This window comes from Lasioglossum baleicum, chromosome 3, assembly GCF_051020765.1.
Source record: "Lasioglossum baleicum chromosome 3, iyLasBale1, whole genome shotgun sequence".
NCBI lineage: Eukaryota > Metazoa > Arthropoda > Insecta > Hymenoptera > Halictidae > Lasioglossum > Lasioglossum baleicum.
Window position 1 is genome coordinate 4,644,867 of NC_134931.1, and position 13,862 is coordinate 4,658,728.

General features: G+C 34.0%; 4 protein-coding genes across 7 annotated transcripts; 2 read left to right on the forward strand and 2 right to left on the reverse strand.

Moving 5' to 3' along the window:
• Positions 1 to 236: 236 nt before the first annotated feature.
• Positions 237 to 5,050, reverse strand: Psidin (phagocyte signaling impaired). 2 transcript variants are annotated; one of them, XM_076420049.1, is made up of 10 exons: positions 4,867 to 5,050; positions 4,517 to 4,741; positions 4,183 to 4,436; positions 3,888 to 4,111; positions 3,493 to 3,802; positions 3,114 to 3,418; positions 2,781 to 3,039; positions 2,441 to 2,686; positions 1,330 to 1,935; positions 238 to 1,243 (listed from the first exon to the last, which is right to left on the reverse strand). In XM_076420049.1, the coding sequence occupies exons 1-10, from the start codon at positions 4,925 to 4,927 to the stop codon at positions 1,019 to 1,021; spliced, it is 2,715 nt and encodes a 904-aa protein (XP_076276164.1). In that variant the 5' UTR covers positions 4,928 to 5,050; the 3' UTR covers positions 238 to 1,018. The 2 variants fall into 2 exon arrangements, with proteins under 2 accessions (XP_076276165.1, XP_076276164.1); XM_076420050.1 differs by lacking the exon at positions 4,867 to 5,050 and having other exon boundaries at positions 237 to 1,243; positions 4,551 to 4,691.
• A 1,650-nt stretch (positions 5,051 to 6,700) lies between these two features.
• LOC143207063 (replication protein A 32 kDa subunit) lies at positions 6,701 to 8,019 on the forward strand. The gene is made up of 2 exons (XM_076420094.1): positions 6,701 to 7,103; positions 7,199 to 8,019. The coding sequence occupies exons 1-2, from the start codon at positions 6,836 to 6,838 to the stop codon at positions 7,690 to 7,692; spliced, it is 762 nt and encodes a 253-aa protein (XP_076276209.1). The 5' UTR covers positions 6,701 to 6,835; the 3' UTR covers positions 7,693 to 8,019.
• Positions 8,020 to 8,162: 143 nt separating this feature from the next.
• On the forward strand, positions 8,163 to 9,696 carry LOC143207060 (GPN-loop GTPase 3). The gene is made up of 3 exons (XM_076420092.1): positions 8,163 to 8,611; positions 8,806 to 9,002; positions 9,077 to 9,696. The coding sequence occupies exons 1-3, from the start codon at positions 8,567 to 8,569 to the stop codon at positions 9,663 to 9,665; spliced, it is 831 nt and encodes a 276-aa protein (XP_076276207.1). The 5' UTR covers positions 8,163 to 8,566; the 3' UTR covers positions 9,666 to 9,696.
• A 61-nt stretch (positions 9,697 to 9,757) lies between these two features.
• Positions 9,758 to 13,156, reverse strand: LOC143207048 (PHD finger protein 12). 3 transcript variants are annotated; one of them, XM_076420066.1, is made up of 6 exons: positions 13,010 to 13,156; positions 12,727 to 12,803; positions 12,431 to 12,630; positions 11,417 to 11,691; positions 10,316 to 11,331; positions 9,758 to 10,217 (listed from the first exon to the last, which is right to left on the reverse strand). In XM_076420066.1, exons 2-6 carry the CDS (start codon positions 12,772 to 12,774, stop codon positions 9,837 to 9,839), a joined length of 1,920 nt encoding a protein of 639 aa, XP_076276181.1. In that variant the 5' UTR covers positions 12,775 to 12,803; positions 13,010 to 13,156; the 3' UTR covers positions 9,758 to 9,836. The 3 variants fall into 3 exon arrangements, with proteins under 3 accessions (XP_076276181.1, XP_076276180.1, XP_076276182.1); XM_076420065.1 differs by having other exon boundaries at positions 12,881 to 13,132; XM_076420067.1 differs by having other exon boundaries at positions 9,986 to 10,137; positions 12,727 to 13,131.
• Between the last annotated feature and the right edge of the window lie 706 nt (positions 13,157 to 13,862).

Genomic DNA, 13,862 nt, shown 5'->3' on the forward strand with positions numbered 1-13,862 from the left:
TATATGCTTGCATCATCCTTGTCATATTTACGTGATATTTACAGTGTAAATATACTAAATATATTTAGCAAACTAAATTTGCGCAATAGTTCCGAAATTATAAGAATAATTTGATTTTTATAATCATTTAATTTTAATTGTCAGTACACGTTATCACTTTGTTCGTTAAACATAAAAACTTGATATACATGCCATATCGTTTATTATAAAAAATATTTGAGAACTATACGAATGTGTGGCATGAAAAAGAAATTAAATTTAGAGTTTCATATAAATTTATTCAATTTATTAATTTCGTACATTTTAGTCAACTGATTATTTAAATTACATGATTAACAAGTAATAAATTTATTATTAATGTACAATGTAGAAGGCAAAGTACAAATCAGTAGCTTTGTCGTAAAATAACTAAAAATAATAGTTTTCTTTAAATTAACTCTGTGTTGCTATTTCCAATAGGTTTTATCTATGATTTATACACATTTTCCAGACAGATATCTATTTGTTTCGAGAAATGAAGAGCCTAAGTGAAATTATAAAAAGTTGCGTTTTAAATAGATCTGTAACAACATTTAAGATACGTTAGAAATTATACGCTAATTTCAAAATATATACAGACGAAAATATCTGAGAGAACAAATGAGCAATATTTTTGTCTTTAAATTGTGTTTTCAACATCATAGTTTGCTACAAAGTAATAAAACATGGGTGTTCGTCTTACGCTTTACAAAGACGACGTTTCCTCAACTATTTCGAAACATAATATTAACGGTGGTTGGTGAGATTATCTATAAAAAGACCATAACTACTTAACAGAAAAGCCTCTAATTTACAAAGTCGACAGATTTGTTGCGATCGAACTCATAGAAAGATTTTTGAATTTGTAATAAACGGTTCTGTTGGTATCTATGATTGGTTAGGACTAAGCAAGAATAATGTACACAAAATAAATGAATTAATTTTAAAAATCAGTAAATAGTTGGATGGATATTCTTTGTACAAGAATTTTCGTACATTTTCAGCTCTTCAAACTATTCAACAGTTTCAGAGTGATTTGTGTTCGAGATTTCGGAGGTCCACAGCTTTGTCCAAGACTAGCCTGTCCGTATCTTATTATCGTTGCACGCACATCATCCTCACTATCATCTAATCCCGTATTCAGTTGATACTTTTCAAATTCAGTAAGCACCGAGTCTAAATTCTGAATCCTTTCTGCAAGTAAATCTGAAATGTCCTTCCAACTCTGTAATCGTATAATGAAAGATTCAATTAGTAATATTTCAGAACAATACGAGCAATTAAAGTATAAACATCAGCGAACAGTCTTACATTATCATTATCGTTCAACGAAAGCGATTCTATTTCCTTAATTAATTTTTTATTCTTCTTCTTCGAAGCTTGAGGTTGTAATCGAGTTGCATACATAGTACATATGGCACTAATCATTGCAAGAGATTCGCTACACGTGGATGCTCTCAACAGAAAATGTTTAAAGGATACTGGAATTTCTTTTTCAGGGATATCCATTGTCTGCAAGCATGGAGAACCTCGCAGCATTTGAATGCATTCAAAGTCAGGACAACCTGTTTGAGATAGCGATTCCGCCAACAGAGCAATCGTTTTCAACTGCCCGGAATAATGAGCTTCGCGCAACCTTTCTACCGCATCCATAGGAACCAATATCTTACACGGCATATTCTTCTTTCCTTCTGACTCGAAAGGTTGCAGAGTCGAAGGTATCTGCTCGCTATCTAGTTGTTTCAATTCACTAGATAGTCGACTTAATAGCGAAGAAGAATCTGATGATGCGCATGCTGCTAAAATTTTCAGTATTAAATTCCTCGCCACAAGTAGTCTTAACATACATTCGCGTGTTTCGTTCTGCATCGTCGGATCTACTTCGTTTTCTGTCAATGGTTCCCATCCGCAAACAACCTGATCATGTAAAACGTATTAACCCATTAGAATCTTAGGTTTCCATTACAAAATATATACAGGGTGATTCTGGGAACTGGGACAAGTTGCTGTTTTTTTTCAAGGAGAAATAGAATAATAGTATGTAATAAAAAATAAGGTCATAGGAAGTTAGGATGTATTATGACTAGACTGCGGATGTTTATGCAATTTTCAAATTTTGTAGACGAATTTTAAGAAAGTGGGACCAAATAAAATCCTATTTTCATTGGTTATAGCTTTTGTAGATCGATAATAAATAAAAATTGTACCAAGTTCTGTCAAACTTGATACTCCAGCATTTTTCGAAAATTTTTATAAAGCATATATAAATGCATAAAGATAATTATGCCATATCTAATTATGACATATGATTATAACTCTCACTTTTTTCTATTTTTACTTTAAAAAGAGCAGTAACTTGTCCCAGTTCCCAGAATCACTCTGTGTATATAAATAATAAATGTATTATAGTCACTATTATTACCTTCAAATCGCGATTATCCCGCAAGGCATTCAAACGTACTGAATCTTCCTCGGGCTGAATATGCATACTATTTATAGTCGAAAATAGCGATGCCGGGCTGTCACACCAACTTAATTCCAAAAGCATTTTATCCATTGTAGTCATAACGAACTGGAAGGAATTCTCTAAACGCTCCCGCAGCTCTACAAACTCTTGGATTTTGACAAAACTTCCATATTTATAGGCGAACGTTAGGTGATCTGCACTCTGGTTTACATATTGGGATTAATACATACCATTATAAATTAGGTTCGGAAAGTTTTCCTTGGTTTTCAAAATTGTATGCTACGTTAATACATACATCTTTGCAGTTTGCGACGAAAAACTTATTGGAAATCTCTAAATTTGCAGAAGCCAAGAAAAGATGGCCAAGCGGAGCTAGCAGCGGAGCAAGTAAATGGCCCAAAGAGTCTAATTGAATATGTTTAACATCTAATAACGTAAAAATATGGTCTGCTGCGCCTACTAATCCAGCCTCCAAATATATTCGCACGAGTAAAATTTTTATGTGAAAGTTCGCAGGACTTGATAATAAACCGCGCTCTAATATTGACATGGCTCTACAAAAGTATTTTTTAGTTTTATTATATAAATAGTAACTTGTCTGAAGAAATTTCATTAGAGATATTATCACCTGTAGAGGTGGGATGCTTCATCGGTATTGCTCCACAATTCGTGCAATAAATGTGTAGCTAGAAGTATGTAGGAATCCGCAGGACAAAAATCTGTTGGTAATCTTTCTTGAATCGGACACAACTCGTTACCCTTTTCGTATAATTTACATAATCGTTCTACTAGTTGCTTTTGTTCGTCTACGCTTATGTTAGGGTAATGATGCAAACCGCAGATACGATGCAGCTGTTCTAAATGAATATGTCTTTGCATTTGCTGCACGGTTACTGGAAATTCATCTGGTTTAACGCCTACATCCTTCTCTATCTAAAAGAGTGAAAGTATCTTAAGTAATGTCATGGTGAACAAGTAACGTACCCCGAAATCTTATTAGTACTTACTTTTTGAAGCAATTCTAACTTGCCCGCTTGCGGTAACAAATTTAAGTACAGTCGTAAATCTTCAACTACACAGTCTTTCTCTCCGAATTGTGAGAAATACTGATGCATTATGTTCATTGGTTCGGCAATGTTTTCAATAGTTCCTTTACTCTGAGTGCGTTTGAATAATTCGAATTTAGCCAAGTAAGGAGACCTGACTTTTTTCTCCGACGTAGTTATAATCTTATCAAAGAATTCTAAACATTCTTCAGTTTTTTGAAATTTCAAAGCCGCCGAAAGATAATCTTTATAATACGCCCAATTGTCTGTACTGCTCGTAATATACAAATACAATAATATAATACCGGAGTATTACGTTTAGAAATAATATATAATAATATATATTATACACTCACTTTTCATTGATAAGTTCTTTATATGCGTTCGCTGCTTCAGGAAAGCGTTCCAACTTCAACAAAAGAGCTGCTTTCGCTTGAGAAATAGGCGAAAGATGCACAGCTAAAGGCCCGGATAAAACATTTAACATCTCTTCGCTTTTACCTTGAAGCTCCAGTATCATTAAATATAGTTGGACTTCTTGTTCCGCTTCCATTTTACCATCCTTAATTATCTTGGTCACCTTGTTATTTAAATTTTAATTAGTAACTGATTTGTTGCAAGAATTTATTAATTTGAATGTAGTTTACAAACCATCCTCTCCGCTAAAGGTAAAATAACTGTTTTCGCTAATTTCTCTTCCGCATGTATGGCCTGCATAACTATGCTCATCACAGCCCAAAAATAATAAGGATTTTTTGGTTTAAGTTTGTATAAGGCAAGCGCTGTTTGTCGTTGTTTCGTGTAATCTCCGAGACGTACATACGACATAAAAAGATGCGTTAATAATTCCTCGTTATTCGGATCTGCTTTAGTCGCAGCCTCGTATACTTCACTAATTTTGTTCGCTACAAACAACCACATCTAAAGTTATACTTTAATAATAGATTTTGATAAACTCGATACTCTGAGAACTAATCAAGCTTACGTTGATGTATTTCTCTGTAACAAATGCTCATAACCTGTAGAGTAGAATCCTCACAGGGTATTTTTGAGCGTACTTTATCCATAATAACTTGACACTCGTTTTCTTTACCCAATCGCAACAGAGCCAAAGCTTTGAGCATTTCGGCGCATTGATTGCTTGGCTGCTTCTTGAGCACCTTATCTGCCTCTTGCAGAGCTTTCTTATTGTTTCCATTATCCAACCAATCTGGAATGCATAATACAACGATGTTACATAACCTCATCACCGGTCCAATATTTCCAGTACATATTTACGGAGCTCGAAAAATCGAAACGTTTTATCAATGTTAAAAGTATAAATAGCACACTTGCCGTATATTCGACGTAATCGACGTTCGTTAACAATACTTTCCACATCGGCTTTAGACGCCATGATACTTTTTATGGTAATTTTAAATCAACAAACCGAAAGAGCAAACATTCCTTCGTCAAGTGCATCGTGATATCATAAGGCAGATTTACAATGAGCTTGAAGTTTGATACGATACGTGACCATAATTTTACGATCATACGTCATGTCATACGTGAAACCTGAAATTCTAACTTACAAATATCTTCGTTGGACAAAAATGTTGTACAATTGTACGTATATATGTACACAAAATATATTTTCGATATATTCTGTATAAATTCATAAATTAAATGAACATTGTTTTAGTGATGGGCACCATCGACTAAAAACTATCGACTAAATCGATAGTATTCAACTACTATTTTCAGTCGACTGATTTTTTAAACTATCGACTGAATTTAGTAGTGGTGGGGTTACTATTTTCCATAGACATATAGAGATAGACTGCGCCGTCTTATGGGCGAGTTGAAGCCCACAATGGCGGCGCGCGGTACAAAGAGTGAGAGAGAGAGCATTAGCCGGGGTCCATAGCGCTCTCTTTCTATATGATGTGTCGACACATCAATTAGAAAGAGAGCGCTATGGACCCCGGCTAATGCTCTCTCTGTCTCGCACGCCGCCATTGTGGGCTGCAGCGCTTCGTTCAGGCCGCGCAGTCTATCTCTATATGTCTATGCTATTTTCAGTCGACTGTTTACACGTCGCCATCTTGAAATTTCAAATGTCAGTGTCAGACGATGAAACGAAAAGGTTAGAAATACATAATTATGACAGGACGTGCAAATATGCAAGTAATGAAATATGTAATAGATATTTCAATACTTTAATTCATATTGGATGTTAAAATCTTATTGCTATTTATGCAATATAAACTATATATGTGATATAAATAAATTGTGTACATTTATATTTATAACGTAGTGTATGAATTTATTATTAAATAAAGACAAAATCATTCAATCACGAAATTTAATATCTCTGTACTGTCCCATACTGTCCTACTATTCATTTAACTAGCGAACATCGAGAATAAGAGTAAATACGAGAATAACCTGTAAACGACTGAAAACTATCGACTAAATTCAGTTACTGAATCAGTCGCTTAAACTATCGAGCTATTCGTTGAATTTTAACGGCGGATGTTTTGAATAAATTTTATAAGATTTACTATCAAATACATTCACTCATTAGCGATATCGAATTATTAAAAATTATAAAAAAATTATTTTTATTATTATTAATTATTTAATTATTGTCTGGTATATTTACCCCAATTTACTCTTACTGTGCCTATAATACTAAGTGAGCACTGCAGTACAATGCTGTAAGAGTGAGTGAGAAATGAGATCTATACGTAGGCATAGACTATAGCCCGCAATCTAGACGTATAACCACTAAAACGAAATTTCAGTCGACTAAAAACTATCGACTAAATATTCGATAGTATGTAGTAACTAAATAGTAATTAGTCGATAGTTGAATTTAGTCGATAATGCCCATCACTACATTGTTTATTCGATTTCATGAAACATTTCCAACTTTTATTACTAAATCGCAAGAAAAATTTTCTTTTATAATACTATAATTCCAGTTCTTTTCTGATACTAATTTTCTTATTTCCACAGAATTGCTCAGAATCGAGACTTCTCAACAGACTATATATTATTGTATTACGGCATGTTATCTGAAGCCGGGTCTATATATATATATGGTCTAAGATCGGAAAGTACCTCATCTTCAAAATTCACACCATGGGGAGCCACGTAACAGCAACATTAAAATTCTGTATGCATGTAGTTACTCTTCCATAAGTATATTCCATGTCAAAACGAACTTGTCATTATAAATTCGCGCGCAAATTCTGTTTGATTTTCTGTACTCAATCTATTTCGTTTTTGAACATTCAAATTAACTTGGCGAAAAGTAACCATGTGGTCATCAAATTTAGATACTAGTGCAAAGTTTGAAGGTGGCTTTTTAGACAATAGTCGAAAAGATGGGCAATCGCAGGCTGATGGGAAATCGCGAAGAATACAAACTATTGTTCCTGTTATGATAGGACATTTACTTGCTACGTCTTCTACCGACGAAATTCAATTTTGGGGTATCCCTGCGCGTATGGTCACGTTTCTTGGAATAGTACGAAATGTTGAAGAAACTGCGACAAAAATATCTTACGATGTTGAAGATGAAACAGGTTCGATTGGATAATCTTTATATTTTCTTGTTTATTTTATTGATGTGTTATGTATTGTCTTTTGTATATATATACATATATATGTATATATCCAGGTACAATAATAGCACTCAAATGGTTAGAGGCGGATAAAAAAACATCAGACGTTACTATGCCGATGAATACGTATATTCGCATTGTCGGTTTACTTAGAGAGCAAAATGAGAAACGACATGTTCTTATTTTGCGCATGTGGCCGCTGCAAGACTTGAATGAATTGACAAATCATATTCTCGAGGTAACTTACGCTACATTAAAAGCGGAAGCAATGGCTAAAAATGGCAACAAGACAGAGGTTGATCATAACGATAGTAGAGTAGATAATGGACCAAGCGAAAATTTACCTTATTATGGAATGACAAGAGATCAGAGTTTAGTTTATAAAATTATTCATGCACAAAATAACACCGAATCTGGCATTGAAAGATCTGAAATTAAAAGCAAAGTACCGGAACGAGTTCTGTTACAGATGGATAATATATTAGATTTCTTAGTTTCCGAGGGTCACATATATACAACAAGTACAGACGATTACTTTAAGACAACTTAAGTGTAGAGATTGTTATCGAAGATTATACATTTCTCCTTTCAATATGTATCAGAATTCATTGAGCTATGTAAAACAATTTCTGTAAAAAAGCAGCTGGAGAATTTTGTAAAAGATGCAAATCTTTTTTTCTTGTAATCAGGGACAGTTATGATAAATGTATTGATTACATGTATCTATATTTATGTACGTTCGAATAATAAGTTAAGCAACAATGTGTATTTTCATGCAATTCTTCTTTTTGTTTATTTTAAAATATTTTAAATACACATTGTACATTTACTAGAATATTAAATATATTTTTTTACATGCTTATTCCAAAAGAAGAAATTATTTTTATTCCTATGAACCCTGGTTTTGGCTTGGTCAGTTCTATTAATATAAATTTCAATGAACAATGCACGATTGCTATATAGACAGCGGATCTTTACGCAAAATAGAAATCTTCTTAGATTTTCTTCCTGAATTGCAATGAACTGGAGAGAAACAGAAAATTATTTTCTGTCTTCATAACAATATTTTAAAGTTCTTCTAATGTTTTTACTGTTTTAAATTACACTTACTCCTTTTTGTCATAAGTGCATCAAATCTGCTGTCCAATGATTACAATTAGATAATATAGTTTCTATATATTTTCTCTTTCATTTTACCTTCAATTATGGGTATTGTTCAAATGCTCTTTTTCTTCAGTTTATGTCTGATATTTATTTATATCGAGTGTATATGTACATTACATGCAGTGGTACAGTGTGATGAACCTAACCTAACTAAAGTTAACAGGTTTGACAACATCGAATTGCACATGGTAAAATGAAACTATAACATAACGCTTGCAAGTGCGTTTTATTCAGTTTTATTTAATAACAAACAGTTAAAAATGAGATATGCACAACTTATAATGGGACCAGCTGGCAGTGGGAAGGTATTTTTCTTTCTTTTTATATTGAAGTACATAACTGAAGATTGCATGTGCGTAAATAAATGCTGAATATAAAAATGAAATAAAAGATATTTATATCAATTCATAGTAGTAACATCATAATAAAACATACTCTTGTCATTTAAAAACATTTGACAATATATCAATATATAACAATAATAAACATTTGTCAATAGTCTACGTACTGTACTGCCATGCAACAACATACAGCCAACGAAGGAAAAGTGATTGAAATAGTTAATTTAGATCCTGCCGCTGAATATTTTGATTATGAACCTTTAGTTGATATAAGGGAATTAATTCAACTGGATGATGCTATGGAGGACGATGAATTACGATTTGGACCGAACGGTGGTCTCGTATTTTGTATGGAGTAAGTTTATAAATAAACCTTTCACAGTGATAGGTATTATAGTGTTTGTATTTATTTCAAAATTTTGTTTGTAGATACTTATTGGAGAATTCAACGTGGTTAGAAGAAAAATTAGGCGACGTGGACGACGACTATATTATTTTCGATTGTCCTGGTCAAATAGAATTATATACGCATATGACAGTTATTCGTCAATTAATAACAGTATTACAAAATCTCAATTTTCGTATATGTGGAATTTTTTTAGTGGATAGTCAGTTTATGGTCGACGGATCGAAATTTTTATCTGGTACAATGGCTGCTCTTAGCGTAATGATCAATTTAGAATTGCCACATATTAATATCCTTAGTAAAATGGATTTATTATCGAAAACTGCGCGAAAACAATTAGATAAATACCTAGAACCTGACCCGCACAGTTTATTAACAGATATGGAGAAAGATTCTTGGAATGAAAAATATAGAAATCTCACAGAGGCTATAGGAAGACTTATAGAAGACTACAGTCTTGTGCGTTTTTATCCGTTAAACATAAAAGATGAGGAAAGCATGGCAGATATTAAATTAACTATCGATAATATTATCCAATACGGAGAAGATGCTGATGTTAAAATTCGAGATTTCGATGAGCCTGAGAATGATGATGCAGATGAAAATCTGTAAAGTAATTCTATTTAATAAATTATTTTTCTAATATGCACCGTTTGTAACTCATTTCTTAGTATCTATGGGAAAGTAGGATCGAATTAAACAAATTTGTTTCATTAATTTAATTGTTTTTAGCATAAGAAAATATCTGGACATGAAAATGATGGAACATTTACAATGCGGGTTTCACCGCTCCAAATGTGCATTCATCGTATTAAATACGAACAATAGACATCCAAAAGCTAACGTTGAACCATGAGCGATAATAGCACTTCCTTCCCAACCTTCTTCTAAATGATCCGTATTTCTTGTTCCATATTTTGTTAAATTACATTTACATAATACTCTGTTTCTTCCTATTTGCTCTTGAGAATGTAATACTTTTTCTTTTATTATAGCTTTCACCGCGTCTGTTGTTTTCTGTTCTTTCGTTACCAGTTGTATTTTCTCGTCAATTTCTTCTTTCACTTGTTCTTTAGTTACGTCGCTATAATTACAAGAATAAAGTACGTTATCAACTAAAGTTCCGTATTCGCTATAGTTTAATAGTTCATAACGTTTTGTACTCTGCAAGTAAAAACGTGAAAACGATTATAATTATATTTGAAATTTGTTGTGTGTAATTTCAGCATAAAATTCATTTAATACTTTTTAAATATTATTACCTCGTCGAAGAAAATAATTGCATGTTTCGAAGATATAAAGCTGCAATTACCATAATTGGATAAAACTAAATCACAGTTCGGGCCACTTCCTATAGTTAATGTTTTATGGATCATAAAAAATGGCTGTTTAGGTTTATGATTTAAAGAAAACAGAGCCGCCCTCGCCATCATACGACAATTGATCGAGTGGTAATTTTCACCATCCGTGTCAAGTATTTGTTCTAATCGTTGCAACGCTAACGCTTCCAATACTGGTCTTTCAAGTAACTGTACACCTTCTTTAATGTCGTAACCAAAATGTTTTGCGCAATACTCAACGCTACCATCGTCTGTACAATTATTTTCATTTGTACTTTCTTCATCTACTTTTTCTTTACAATTTGATTTGTTACTTGTTTCGTCCTTAGTATTTTCCTCCTTCAGTTGATTATTCAGTTCAACGTCATTTTCTACCTCCATCTGTTCGTCTGATTTCTTAATTCCTGCGTATTCTACTTTAGGACTTCTGCAATCGTTACTTTCTACACTTTGCTTTTTAGTGTTTCTGTTTACAGATCGCATAACAGTATCATGATAAAATCGTATAGGATCTAATTCTGGCGGATGCTCGTATTGGAATTTTACAGAACATGGAACTTTTACTCTCGTACGACCTTCTAGCCTGACTTTTGTACGAAAAAGTGGATTTGTTGTGCGTGCTTTACGCAAAAAATCCAATTTTACGGCATGTTGATCTATACGTTGATTGGCATATTTATCCCAAAGTTTAATACGTTCTGTTACTCTACAAGATGTCAATAAATTTTGGTCTATGAAATGATTCGGGTGGTTAGGACACATCCATCTACCAATAGGAAATGCTGTAAGCGGAGGATCCAAACAATCTTGATGAAAATACAATGGACAGTAGTCGCATGCGATTAATGGTGCTTTTCTGCAACTACGTCCACATTCAAAGCACAAACGTGCTGGTAAAGGTACCATTAGATTACTGTCCAAGCAATGATTTCTTCCAGCTAATGAAAAAGGTAATGAAAAAGGTATTATTTCTTCAATTATATACATAATAATCTTTCCGGTAAAGAAATAACACATACATACCATTAGTATTTCCACATTGTTGTTTACCTCTTCTACCAGAAACATAATCTACTTTATTGCTACCAGGAAACATGATCGGTAATTGCAATTCTTTAGGTAATTCAAACTCTCGCGGATTTACTAGAGACGCTGCCAATGCTAGCACCTCCAAAGCAGATTTCTTTTTATTTTTGTCATTGCCTTTGTTGTCCAAAAGGTTTCTTTTTGATGCACACCGACATGCATAACATAACCATTCTCCATTAGGAATGTCTGCTGGATCAACTGCTGGATAACTATAAATTTTATTCATTTATATAAATTCTTTTCTTTCGTTTAATTATATTCTTATATGTATTATGGAAAATCTTATTGAAAAATTTATAAGAGTATTTACACCTTAGAAGTGAAAAGATATCCTAGTATAATTAGGACAGCACACCTTTTAAAGGCTTTTAAGGGGGTAGACTCATTTTCAGGATTGCAAGGGTATGGGATGTGCCTTCTCATTTCTTGGTAATGCAAAGATGGGGTTTTTCAGTAATCAAAAGCGCTAGGTAAAAGATCAATCTAGACCGCTGTCTCCCTCAAAAGTCCTATTTTTACGTTCACGACGTAATTTGCATAAAGCTGCGACAGCTACATACTGCTAAATAATGCAAATTAAACCTCGTAAACGTAAAAATAGAACTTTTGAGGGCAACTGCTGCCTAGATTCATCTTTCATCTAGCGCTTTTGACTACTGAAATACCATTTTTGCATTATTGAAAAATAAGAAGGTACATCCAACACCCTTGCAATCCTGGAAACGAGACTAGTTCCTTAATTGTTGTGCCCTGAAGTATCGGAGACTAAAAGCTGATCAAGTCTCGAAATATACATATAAAATACATGTACATTCGTAAGATAGGATATTTAAATATCCAAGAACTTTGGAATAATATATGTATAATTGCTATTCTTGGTAATACGATCTGGAAATGACAACACTACTAAAATGACCTGTTTGTTACTTGGAAAAGCCTTAAACTCACTGGCATTGTAAATGATACGATGCAGGGCATTTATCACAGCATATAAGCTCTCCTCCATCTCTGCAAGCATCGCAGATATCTCGATTATGGCCTCGTCCACGTCTTTTAAAGTATGGGTGTTTTTTCTCTTCTTTGTCCTTCTTATTTTTTGCTGCCTTTGAATCCTCTGATACAGGCGGTGCTATAAGCGCTTGAATTTGCTAGAAATACGTGTATCAAAAAAGTAAAAGATCATTTTTTACAATTATACATTAAAAACACTTTTATATAGAGAATAATTCGTATTTACTACTCACTGGCATTAGACCTCCTATCATCGGAAAACCGTATTCTACAGTCCCCATTTTGAGACAAGTTGTTAGCTAGTGGAGGCCTGAAATTGTTTTTATTAATTTCTCTCTTACAATCACACAATATTTATTTGATTAGGAACAACAGATCTATCCCCACTTTCTATTTTTCATATCTAGGTTGGTTATGTTTAAAATATAGATGAAGAAGATACTATATAGATACGCGGCCTTTATTTCAAATATTATAGATTACATTGTATCTAAATGCCGACAAAATGCAAATTACATGTATTCACCCCCACTTCTACTGTTATATTGGCCGCTGCTAGAAAGAAGTCACCAGAGTCGACATCAGTCAACAATATTCAGACGATTCAGACCCAAACCTGCAACCAGTAATGCCAGACGGGTCTTTTCTCGCGCATGCGCGTCCAGAACAGTAACGTATCTATGATGAGGCAATGATGTAGCAGAGCCCTGAGCAGCCCTGAGGCAGCTATATCGGCGGGAATGTACCGAAACAATCTGTTCCGGACAAAAAGACTCCAGGACGCGTCCTACGAGTTACAAAATATACAGAAGTACACTTGTCATACATTCGTTTTTCATAATCAAATCATATCAATTTCTTAAAATTCTGCGGGGCGCTCAAGGTGCCACATTTTCTCGAGAATCGTACTTTACTGAGGTTAAAATCGTCGCGCATGCGCGAAAAAACCGTGCAATATCCCAACACTGACCCAGACCCGGACCCGGCTTTAGATGACATGCTATCAGATGACGAATGTGGGCAAAGTATTATAATTTGTTGAGAACCAGTATTATAAACTGTTATAAACCTACAAAGTTTGATGCCCTACGATCGCGAACAATTTATAACTGCTGCAACACTCGAGAAACGGCAAAATACCAATGGAAAAGTAGAAAATATGTCATTATTAGACTGTTTGTTCGGAACGAGAACAGAGTGGGTAATTCGTAATTACCGATTGCCTTGCCAGGGCGCCAATGGACGGTGCTGTTGTGGCCACAACTTGTGGGGAAAAAGCCGGGAACGGCAGAGCGTGATTTTGAAGGATGCCTCTCCCTCGCGACGGCCGATGCGTGTTTCGTACACACGCGGTCGGCGCGACGCACAG

Coding starts and splice junctions, on each gene's coding strand:
- LOC143207060 (XM_076420092.1), top strand. CDS start 8,567: ATGAGATATGCACAACTTATAATGGGACCAGCTGGCAGTGGGAAG. Junction 8,612..8,805: donor GACCAGCTGGCAGTGGGAAG/GTATTTTTCTTT, acceptor ATTTGTCAATAG/TCTACGTACTGTACTGCCAT. Junction 9,003..9,076: donor GGTCTCGTATTTTGTATGGA/GTAAGTTTATAA, acceptor TTTTGTTTGTAG/ATACTTATTGGAGAATTCAA.
- Psidin (XM_076420049.1), bottom strand. CDS start 4,927: ATGGCGTCTAAAGCCGATGTGGAAAGTATTGTTAACGAACGTCGATTA. Junction 4,112..4,182: donor TACCTTTAGCGGAGAGGATG/GTTTGTAAACTA, acceptor TTAAATAACAAG/GTGACCAAGATAATTAAGGA. Junction 1,244..1,329: donor CGTTGAACGATAATGATAAT/GTAAGACTGTTC, acceptor ATACGATTACAG/AGTTGGAAGGACATTTCAGA.
- LOC143207063 (XM_076420094.1), top strand. CDS start 6,836: ATGTGGTCATCAAATTTAGATACTAGTGCAAAGTTTGAAGGTGGCTTT. Junction 7,104..7,198: donor CGATGTTGAAGATGAAACAG/GTTCGATTGGAT, acceptor GTATATATCCAG/GTACAATAATAGCACTCAAA.
- LOC143207048 (XM_076420066.1), bottom strand. CDS start 12,774: ATGGGGACTGTAGAATACGGTTTTCCGATGATAGGAGGTCTAATGCCA. Junction 12,631..12,726: donor TGATAGGAGGTCTAATGCCA/GTGAGTAGTAAA, acceptor ACGTATTTCTAG/CAAATTCAAGCGCTTATAGC. Junction 11,332..11,416: donor ACAATGTGGAAATACTAATG/GTATGTATGTGT, acceptor CTTTTTCATTAG/CTGGAAGAAATCATTGCTTG.